General features: G+C 37.1%; 2 protein-coding genes across 2 annotated transcripts; one reads left to right on the top strand and one right to left on the bottom strand.

Moving 5' to 3' along the window:
- The first annotated feature begins 2,331 nt into the window (after positions 1–2,331).
- On the top strand, positions 2,332–6,646 carry St2 (Sulfotransferase 2). The gene is made up of 4 exons (XM_028319373.1): positions 2,332–2,625; positions 4,116–4,192; positions 5,258–5,452; positions 6,413–6,646. Exons 1-4 carry the CDS (start codon positions 2,421–2,423, stop codon positions 6,629–6,631), a joined length of 696 nt encoding a protein of 231 aa, XP_028175174.1. The 5' UTR covers positions 2,332–2,420; the 3' UTR covers positions 6,632–6,646.
- A 2,584-nt stretch (positions 6,647–9,230) lies between these two features.
- LOC114363598 (hemocyte protein-glutamine gamma-glutamyltransferase-like) lies at positions 9,231–10,368 on the bottom strand. The gene is made up of 2 exons (XM_028319368.1): positions 10,227–10,368; positions 9,231–9,440 (listed from the first exon to the last, which is right to left on the bottom strand). Exons 1-2 carry the CDS (start codon positions 10,300–10,302, stop codon positions 9,253–9,255), a joined length of 264 nt encoding a protein of 87 aa, XP_028175169.1. The 5' UTR covers positions 10,303–10,368; the 3' UTR covers positions 9,231–9,252.
- Positions 10,369–11,745: the final 1,377 nt, after the last annotated feature.

Here is an 11,745-nt window from a genome sequence, read left to right as displayed (position 1 = left end):
GCGGTTTTGTTTTATTTCCTCAAATTCGTGTTTGGGCGACTATTAATGTGTAATAATGGTGGATTATTAACTATTGAGTGTTCGTGAACGTGCATGAGTGTGGGCGAGTGAAGCAAAACAGTGCATCGTGATTCTTCGGGTTCTCTCAAGTTGTCCATAGGAGGTCTCAGTAAAGCACCACAACTTTACTGAGACTCAAAGGGTGGGAAGGGGTATCATCTATCATCCTTCATTATATCATTACTTGATCTCATTTTGTAACTCGTATCACATAAATACTTGAAAATGGCACAAATCAAGACGACCTCGACGTGTATTGCCAACATCATCAAAAAAGAAGAAGAAGAAGGGATGATGAAAGTCATAAAATATTGTAAATTAATTGTAATTATTATTGTAACCATAAGTATCGATGTAGAACTGCAACAGCATCAACACAAACCTTATTGGTTTCCTGAATGCTGTCAAAACAAATTTTGTCTGTAATTCTTTTTATTTGGTAAATAAATGAAAAAAAAAAAGATATGTAATTTTTTTCTTACTGGAAATGAAAGAGGGAAAATCGTAGGTTCAATCCCGCCTTAGGCAGTTCGATGTTTTCAAGTTACGAGTATTTATAATACAGGGTGGCCCAGAAGAAAATTCACTTTTGAAAATTTAAGGAAACGAGAACTGTACATTTTTGTAGAACTTTAACTATTGCAATTTAAAAGAAACTTTATGCAATTTATTTTTAAATTTACTTTTTTTTTAGATTTGATCGTACATGTGATTCCCTTGACGTTTACAACATTCGGTCAACATACACAAAAATCTTGGAAAACTTTCGTTAGAGTTACCTCGAAATGGATTCAGGATGGATGAATGCTGCAGAGTTTTTGTATTATTAGAGTATACTCTGCTCATAAAAGGTAACCCCAAAAAAAGAAGTCTGCTGGAATGAGATTAAGGCTTATTGGTGGCAATGAGATTTCACTCCTGCTTAATTGGTTTGTTGCATTGAAAGGATGATTAATTTTTAAGAGCATTAAACTGGCATGCTGAAAAGCTTTTTGATTTAAAAGTGGCAAGATTCGCAAGGCTATGACAGGAGCACTTGGTTTCATCAAGATGGGGCTACGTGTCACACTTTAAATGAGAACATTTAGATGGTAAGAGACATGTTCCCACAAAAAAATAATTTCAGGCAAGTGTGACATCTCCTGATCTCCTCAATTTTTTCCTTGAATTTTCAAAAGTGAATTTATTTCTGGGTAACCCTGTATAATTTTCAAATTAGTTTGAGATGCAACTCTTAATGCTAAATATTAAATAACTAGGTAAATGATAGTAAGGTAAGTAAAAAGAAAATTGAATGCAGAAGTCAATGTAAGTTTTCAGCAATTTTCATCACATTGGTTCCCCATTTTGAGTATTTTATATTAATGTTTGTCTCATAAATTCTCCATTTGGGTAGTCCGTTCCAATGTTTGTTTTACAATTCTTTTCTTTTTCAAACATCACGTTTGTTGATCGTCATCATTCTTCGAGCGCATCGTATCATTTCTAGCTCATGTGTAAACGAGGCCTAAATTCAAATCAGTCGTAACGGAAACGTTCCGAAGACGAATGCACTGACTGCATGCTTGCACTTTACGCGTGAGTACCCGGAACATTTTGAATTTCCATTACACAGGATGGATTGAGTTGAGATTTACATTTTGGAAATGACACTTAAAAATCGATTCAGGGTTAAGCTGAAAATAAATTCACGCTATTACCAAATAATAATAATAATTAAACCAATTCAATTCAATATGATCGATCATACGTTTTAATTTAGATTCTCTGCTCTAGAAATCTAAGACTAAAATTCCATTACCTCATTACCTATACAAAATTAATTAAATGCGAAATTAACTCTATCTTTTACGCTTTCAATTATTTACCTACTTATGATGACGCCTCAACCACTGAAATGATTTAGATGAAATTTGGTAGACATAGTTTGAGCCCAGGAAAGGATCAACCTTTCCTGAGCTCCCGGTTTTGAAACAAGTAGGTACGCGAGAGATAAAGATTTTCTGAGACAGACAAAATTTACGCGGGCGAAGCCGCGGGCAATAACTTGTTAACTACATATTCAGTAGACATTAAATTCCATAAACGAAACCTTTCACGAAAGCTAATAAAACGATGAGCAAACATTTCACTCGGCACAACCTAATGCAAAAGCTCCCCAAACCAGTTACTGCAAGTGTGTACGGCTATTTACAATGCAGTTCCTGCATAAACGAAAGTGAACTATGACGCAGTGAGAGTTACGGAAAAAGCATGTTTCCAAGACTGCGCACGCGACCAATACGTTTCCTAGCTGCGCGCGCGCCGGTCGCGTCGTCACTGGCCGTTTTTGAAACCAATGTGAAAAGAAGAAAAAAAAAATGAAAACGAAATCGCTCACGTTTTCAAATTTGGAAGACGAGGCGGGGGAAGCCCTAGATCGCATGTTCAAGAAAAAAGATTGTATGATCCTGGTGGAGCCTAGTGGTGCGATCCTGCCAGCTGAGTTTAGGGAAATTGGTGAGGACATATTGGGAGTGGAGGTCCGGGAGGATGACGTGTGGATGTGCTCGTATCCTAGAACTGGTAAGTTATAATTAAGCCTAGGCGCAGACCAGCGACTTTTAGTTGGCCGATATTGGGTCGGGCTGTTAATCAGTACGGAGATGTATGAAAGTGCGAACATCACACCGATTTGGTATCGGCCGATTCTTCATACAAATTAGAATCGGGCCCAACTATCGGCTAGCTAAAAATCGGTGGTCTGCGCCTAGACTTATGCAACTGTAAATTTAAAATTCATAATTTTACAAATCAAATCAAAAATATTTATTAAATGGCCAGTTCTTTGGCACTTATGAACGTCAAAAATAATTAAAAGCAACGATAGCCCTTTAGAATAGCAACCCCTCATTTAAGTTTTTTTATTGTTCTTCTTTAGTTTCACGCTCTCTGCGGCTATCTTTTTTATAAGACTTTTCGTAGGTGCTATATCGGATCTATTCGACCCTTTGTCTAGCTTTCCCGGGGTGCGTTATGGGGTCGAAGAGACCTGTTCGACTTAATCACCCTTTTATGTAAATAATTAGTGTATTCTTTTTTATAGTAACGTGTTCTTGAATAACTGAACAACTTTCAGTTGCGGTAGGATTATGAATCTGTCTAAAGCAATGTAAATAAGTAAGTTATGTAATTAAATTAGCACTAGTAAGTAAGAAAATTTTAGTGATGTAACTAGAACGTCTGTATAAAAGTCGATGCACAGTGTGTCTGGTCACCGGTGTCCGACCCGTTAGGGCGCAATTGTGATCAATTTTATGGATAAATCCACTGGAATGAAACATTTTATCCCTACTTTGAAAAAATTGCAGCTAATTATTTTTTTTGGGTTTCTGAGTCCGGGTGGATTAATTTATTTAGCAATATCTACCGATGTACAGGGCCTATAAGCAAAAAAGTGTATAAGTAGACATCAAAAAAATTATAAAATACTCCCATTAAAATCTTTAAGAAACACTTGAAACGTAAAATAAAAATAAAAATGATGCTTTTTCGTACATTATTCAATGTTACAAAAAAACTGGAACGTGAACATACATTTTTTTCCACTTTTTAGTTACTACACCATTACCTAAAAACTGAATGATGTAGGTAATAATACTTTAGCTTTAAGTCAACTAGTCTGGGCGTAGTAGTAGAGTACTTATTATTATTCTGTGGTAGTAGTAGCTATTATCAGGATGAATTCTCGTTTGATAGAGTCATATTTAATTAATCATAACGCCGTTGACGGCTGAATTTGGATTAAGATTGAATATAGAAATCCAGCATTAGTGAGCATTATTTACGCTGCACCGAAAACTAGATGCATTTAAGGTTGATTCGACCCGATAACGCAATGGTAACACGTTTTCTTTTAAAAATGAGACATTGAAAGTTTATCGTTATCATTATAACATGTCTGTACCTAATCCCTATCAATCTATAAATAAAAATGCATTTCATTTGATAAAAATCTGTTATGGATAAAATGCATTTCAAAAATTTTATATAACTGAAAATTTTATTCTACGTAGGTTCAACATGGGCTCAAGAAATGGTCTGGCTGGTTGGTCACGATTTGGACTATCAAGGCGCTAAATCAATACAACAAGTAAGTTTCACTTCCTTCTTGTTTTCATATACTAGAGTAATTTTAAACAAGCAGATTGTAGGAAACTAAACTTTAAAGCATAGGCTTATGTAGGAATTACATCATCTAGATTATAATTACGTAATATTATTACATTTTCATTGTAGGTACCTACTTAGACTATCTTAAAACTTGAAGCACTTTAAGCGACCGCTGTACGAGCTTTGTATTTTGTAGCGTCGCGCTACGTTGTCAGTGACTAGAGTTAGAGACAAGTCGGTGGTTATTAAGATAGAATGAAGGATAATAATTATAAATAAATAAAACTAAGTTTTCAGTGACTGAAAATAAAGGAAATGTATCTGATATGGAATAAGTAAAAATTGTAAAGAATATAACTTTATAAAATTGCGGGTATTGTAATGTTATTCAAAGTTTCACCATCATCATCAGTCATTTAGCTCTACTGCAGGAACACGACCCTCCCTAATATCGAGGCAAATGAGTCATAAAGTATCAAGTAATAATATTATATTAGCAAATATTAACATACATTCCAATGTGTCAAATTAAATCAGTTTATTAGCATAAAATGACCGAACTGTCTGTCTGTTAACTTGCAACGTTATCGTTAATCATTGTACACACGATAGCACATCACATTTTTGTTACAAACTCGCCCCTATTACAACTGCACAAGAACCCACAGTGGTTACGTTGTCGTGCCGTCGTCTGTACAATAAATCTTTAACCCTGGTGCGTTTGCGCAAGTGGCCAAACTGCGTTATGTAACGTCAGTTAGATCCACCTGATGCACCGGCTTCCTGGAGAAAGGGCCTTTGTTACATACTTACTGAGGAAAACTTTTTACAGCATGGAAATTTAAAAAAATATCTTTAACTAGCTTTTTCCCGCGACTTCACCAGCGTAAAATTCAGTTTGTCTGCATGGACTACGTCAAATATTGAAATAAAAAATAAAAACGTTTTGCTCTTAAGGAGCCTATACAGGTCTTATAATCTTTTTGCTCTACCAGCGCTTCGAGGCCAACATTTAGCAATCCTTAACTGTTCCATCTGCCACCAGATCCGATGTCCGCTGGTGGAGCTATCCTGCATCTTGGTGGACGGCCACCTGGAGTGGGTCAACGAGTCCGTGAAGGGCACCTCTGTGGACCTGGTCAAACACCGGCTCCCCCACCCTCGTTATGTTCGAAGTCATCTGCCCTTCCCGCTGCTGCCCAATGATATTGAGAGGGAGGATGGCTCGTTGAAGGCTAAGGTAAGGAAATAGCTCATAAGATAGTCCCCTTAATTGATGATTATTGTCATCGGTGCATATATTTTCATAAAGGTTGCAAAACCTTTGTTTGTCACCTGTCATCCGCTTTGCAATGTTCTACTGATTAATTTCGTTGCGGGTTCAATGACAGTTTAACTTTCCCCCTGGGACACACTTGACCTCACTGGTTGGGTTTTTACTGGCGCTCAAGCTGTAGATCCTGGCTACACAGGAGTTGTAGCGGTGGGAGCGAGAGGTGGGAATAGTCCCGTAAGGTAAAGAAAGAAAGAAAGAAAGAACAGGAGTTTATTATTGGTCATCATCATCATCATTTCAGTCATAGGAACGCTGCTGAATATCGGCCTCCCCCAAGATTTCCATAATGATTGGTAGCAACCTGCATCCAGCGCCTTCCTGCTACGTTTAAGAGGTTGTCGAATGTCAGTCCACCTTGTGGTTGGATATCCTACGTTTCTTTGTTACCAAATGACAAAATAATGAAAAATTTGAAAAAAAAGACTATTATTGTTTAACACAAATTATTTGTTTTTTTTTTTTAATTGCATTATACACTTACACAATGGTTCACATATTTTTATGAATCTCTTGTTTTTGTGGAACTTTCCCCCCCCAAGCAGTGCGCAGTGTATTGTATAGTATAATTTGAATATTAAGTGAGTGCATTATTATAAGGTGGATTCAGAAAACCAAGTGTGAAGGAAGGAAAAACGTATGATATAGCATCCAAACTAGGAGTCTGAATAATTTTCTAGCGTCCTGCATGGCCAATATAGAGATTAGTCTCACATCAACTATTACAAACCAGAAGTCTCTCAAGGAGGAATTTTCTAGCGTCAGACTCTAAGATAAATAAGACCCTAAGATAAAAAAGAACAGCAGTCTTAGCGTCAACTCTATAGTTACGTTGTATGATAGCGTTAAAAATGTCTCTTTGCCCAGGTCATCTACACGTCGCGCAACCCCAAAGACATGGTGGTGTCGTACTACCACTACTGCAGCCTGGTGCACGGCCTGACGAGCACCTTCGAAGAGTTCTGCGAACTGTTCATGAAGGACCGAGCGCCCATCGGGCCGGTCTGGAGCCATATTTTTGGTATGGGAATACTTTTATATTGCATTGACAAAGACAAGATTTTTCAGGCTTGTACCACCTTGTGAGTATTTTATCTTGTGATGAGTTACATTAGGTGATTATTACAGACGAAGTAATAAGATGTCTGCATTCAATGATGCACGACATTGCAAAAGAAATACTGCTTCAAGACAATAAATTTTAGTTTTGTTGCAATGAAGCAGCAGCAAAAATTAATATTATCGGCATCGATTTCAGGATTATAATTTATAATATAAAATCACAATCATTTAATAACTACTCTACAAATTCACTAATACAATTAATTAGGTACTCGTATTATTTTTGATTGATATCAATTTAGTGAACATTATGCTTTGATATTACAATAAATCTATACTGTCATATTCTGTTAAATATACAAACTTTCTTTCGCGTACTTAATTCAATTGATATTGAATAAAATACATAATATTATAAAATATGGGTTGATTACTTACGATTGTCATAATTATTTATCACTGATATGAACCTCCTCTGTTGCAAATTGTCTATGGTACTTTAAGAATGATACAAGTGACATCTTTGTGGAAAATATCTTGATCTTAATTAACAGAAATGTAGCTCATTTATTAAGTTGAATAAAGCCTAGTTTCTGAAGGCCGTATCTTTTCATTTGTAACAATTTATTCAACTTAATTGTGACAATGTCTCATAACGAAACTGTGTCGTCGAGTTCCATCACGAGAGGTTCTCGTTATTTAAATCCGGAAAAATTTTCAACGGATCCAAGTACGCCCGGTGCAGAGCTCCAATGGAGTCATTGGCTGCATACATTCCAAAACTTCATATCAGAAGAGATAAGTAACGCTAGTCCTGACTTAAAATTAAAGCTACTTATCAACTATTTGGCGCCTGGAGTCTTTGCTATAATAAAAGGATGTGCCAGTTATGACGAAGCAATAGAATTACTTAAAAAATCATACGAGAAACCTCGGAATCGTATTCTGGCTCGGCACATCCTCTCAACAAGACAGCAAAAGCCTGAGGAATCTATACGTGATTATGTTCGTGCCTTGAAACTGTTAGCCCAAGATTGTGATTTTCACGCTGTGACTGCCGAACAAAATCAAAACGATTTCATGTGTATTGCATTCATATCGGGTATCAACTCTCAAAGAATCCGTCAAAGACTGTTGGAAAATTTGACATTGTCATTCGATGACGCACAGAACCAGGCACTGACACTTGAAACCGCCGAAAAAAGTTTGCACTCTTTCTCAATTTCATCTAATCCGACCTCATTGCTTAACGCTATACCGGTTCAACCAGAACAAGAAAAGGAGGTCGATGATAATTTAGCCGCTGTTAATTTCGGTCATAAAAAACGTCGATGTTTTTTTTGCGGTGGTAATGTACATCAACGTATAAAGTGTCCTGCGTTTCATTCGCAATGCCAATTATGCTCCAAGAAAGGACATTTTGCAAATGTATGTCGGAGCAGTGGTGGAACGAGTCCTAAAATGAATGCTGTAACTCAAGATACACCTACGGAGGCAGCGTCGGTAATTGCAGCCGCTCCAGGAAGTCTGCGAAAAGCGACTATCCCCATAACTATTAACGACTACCTTGCAGACGCACTCGTTGACACAGGAAGTTCAGTAAGCTTTATTGACAAAGGTTTGGCTGAAACATTAAAACTAAAGAAGAAACGTTGCAGTCAGTCTATTACACTAGCATCGCTAAGCCATACCTAAGTAGTGATGGTGAGAGACATGAGAAAATCATTGGTCTTTGCCAATCATGTACTTTGGGCTTTGTGGCAGGTTGTGGCGAGATTAAACGCTTTGTTTAAAATCTCAATTAAAACTTTTATCTGATTCCGATATTACGATATTGGATCGCTCAATATCGGAATTGAAATATCGGATCTGGCAGTCCGAGATTCCGATATTACGAGATTCCGAGATTCCGATATTCATGCCCTATTACTAACGGCGTAGCCGCTTTCCAGCGAACACTAGAATTCATCATAGAAAAGGAAAATTTAGTTGGAACCTATGCTTATCTCGATGATGTGACCATCTGTGGCGTGACTAAGGCCGAACACGATAAAAACCTTAATGCCTTTCTACAGGCGGCTGAAAAATATAGACTTACATTGAATAAAGAAAAGTGCACCTTTTGTTCGGAAACTNTATAATATACATTAAGAATATGGTCTCAATGTACTGCCTACCTTCAGTGGTAACATCAAGGTAATAATTAGTCAACTAAAAAGCAAGAAATAAGTTAAATTTTATAAAAAGGAAAACTTTACATGTTTCATAATCTTGGCACCGACTCCAGAAGTATCAATCATGGTATACCTACATAAATATTAATAATTCGTCCTAATAAATAAGTAGGTAATTAGTAATTATTATTCTGCTTTTTAGTGTAGGTTTTTTGGAGTCGGTTTTCTTATCAATGCCAGTTTTCATAGCAAAATAGCCTATTATAACGAGATAAGACACTACTTTGGAGGAGGCCTATGTTCGATATGACGTCACGACAGCCAGGTGCGCAGTTAACTCGATCGGGTCGTAACGAATAAATCCATCCAGCACATTAGACTATACATTTTCATTACAAAATAGCCTGTATTACAACGAGCTAAGAAACCACTATGTTCAACTTGATGTGCTGTCGTTTTACAATAGACCACTTACTGGTGAAAAGGCATGTTAGCGCGGTCCAGCATAAACATGCAGGCTGGTAGCACCACCGCGTCGAACTGGCCGAAGAACCACGGCTTGCCTCTGGTGGTCTTGATGGGGCCCACCCACACCTTGCCGACGTCGTTTAGCACATACTCCTGGAGGAGGGTGCAGTCCTCCATGTAGGTTTGGTCATCTGAAAGAAGAATTATGGTGATGAGAAGATGCGACTAATAATGTTCCGTTGTCTGACTGATATTAACAAACAAGAAGGTTAGAATTGAAGATTCCTTAGGTATACGAAGTTGTAAATAGAAATTGTCATAAAAAAACGCAAAACTGGCTAATAGGAAACATAATAACTTGAACCTGCTCAATTTATACTGTTTTATCTATGTTAGTTAGGTCCGTCGTGCCAAAACATGATACCCAATTGCTATTTTGAAATGATAGACCATCATTAAATAAATTACTCTTAATTTGAGAGAACCCAATTTAACAAGAAAAAATAATTTGTCCCAAGTGGTGCAAAGATTGCGATTTGCGAGAGGCAGTGCAGCGTCATGCCGACCTTTACGTTAAAAGCGACGAGATAAAATCCTTCTTATCACTTTCGAGGTATAATGCTTCTTATTGAACACGAGAGCTCATCGCATCTACTTAATATAGTAGACATAGGAAAGTTATCGCTAATGCCAATCAAGGAGCAATGGCACGTAGTGGTTCGTTTCAGCCAAATGACGTCCACTGCTGGACAAAGGCCTCCCCCAAGGTTTTCCACAATGAACGGTCCTGCGCTGCCCGCATCCAGGCTCTTCCCGCGATCTACACCAGATCTACCTGCCCACGCTACGTCTTCCAGCCCGTGGTCGCCACTCGAGAACTTTCGTAGAGGTAATTAGTTATTTTGTAACTTCTTCACCGTGGCATACTGCATTCCAGTAAGTTATTCTGCAATTTCTTTAACAGATTATATTCTTACCAGCATTCCACGGGTTGAACAGGATGTACAGGTCCTGGTCGAAGTCGTAGATTTCGCGGGCAGTGGAGTTCTTCATCCTGGTAATGACTCGAAGGGCCCAGTTGCCGATCGGCAGGGTCACTGGAGTTGACACCTAAACAGGTAAGATGATTGGAATAAATTAATAAGCACCAATCACAGTAAGAGGACTCAGATTTTTTGCTCAAGACAAACACTTGCGCCCGTATTCACAAACATTACTATGAGGTCTCACAGTGCGCGTGGACGCACAGGGTGACACACGAACCAATAACAGAGCTCTATTCAACGCTGTGCGTTCCATTTGCTGCTTCTCTTAAGGCCGGGTAGCAGAGAAAATGGCGAAAATGAGGTTTTCATTTTTCATTTTTGAGGTAGTAAACAGTAAAATTAAAGGCTAAGATTTTTATTGGGCATAGTTGAGGATATTTTCTAGGGCTATTAACGGATGGAAACACGATTTGATTAAGTTGACTCGATAGAATAAATTCCCAAAGTTACCTCTATTCGTTTTCTAATTATGGTTTTATTTTTAAAATAAGCGATTTGAGATTCTAAANCATAAGTATTTCAAAATAATTTATTATTTAAAAAGTGTAGTTTTTTTTTATTATTTAAATCACTACAGTTAATCAGTATTCCTAAATATTAAAATTTTTCATTAAAGAAGAATAACAGTGCTGTTGGAACAATAAACCTTGATTGCGACTATGATCGACCGAGCGTGTATAGATACGCGTGTGCAAACAGGCGCGTGGCGGCCCGGACTGATTTGCAACTTGAAGTTGTCGCGCGCTGTAGGTAATTATCTCGGCCGACATAGGCGAGTGACGGAGGCCTGTAGGTAGTAACATTATGAATAGAAAATTCGAATAATAATTATCAACATTATGAACATAACTCATTTTAAGTTCATTAGTCTAGTCGCTAGGGGCGCTGTTAACCTTGCTATGCTTATTTACTAATCTCATCAAAATATTGATTAAACATGATATGAGTTTCATAAAAATTGTCATACATTTATTTTGGAAACCAAAAATCTGTCGTAAGAGTTTTTCGGCTATAGCTTTAGAACTCGCCTGAAAAAAATCTCTCTTTGACAACTTGCAAAATAATATAAAAATGCTTTGAAACAAACTGGTATAAGCAACTTATGAAGGCGTAGAAAGTCGCAGGCATATCAAACTTTACGCTTTAGTTCTAAAATATCACCTATTGCAACGTTCATAAGATGCAATATAGTTTAGCTTGATACGCCGTCGTCCGTCCATACTGACTATGACATACAAAACATATGTACATTATTCACATTATATTTTAATCTCTTTGGACCTATTAAATTAAAACAATAATAGTAAGAATAGTAATTAACTAATTATTAATAATACTCTTACAGGCTTAATACCTTATTTCCTACAATAACTGGAGTGCGTAAAAAATAAGTATAATAGCACAAAAATAATTTATTTAGCTAACAGTTTAAAAAGTGCAATTTAATATC

Source organism: Ostrinia furnacalis, unplaced genomic scaffold, assembly GCF_004193835.3.
Source record: "Ostrinia furnacalis isolate ACB-3 unplaced genomic scaffold, ASM419383v2 OfSCF7173, whole genome shotgun sequence".
NCBI lineage: Eukaryota > Metazoa > Arthropoda > Insecta > Lepidoptera > Crambidae > Ostrinia > Ostrinia furnacalis.
This window is presented reverse-complemented; position numbering and strand designations above follow the sequence as displayed.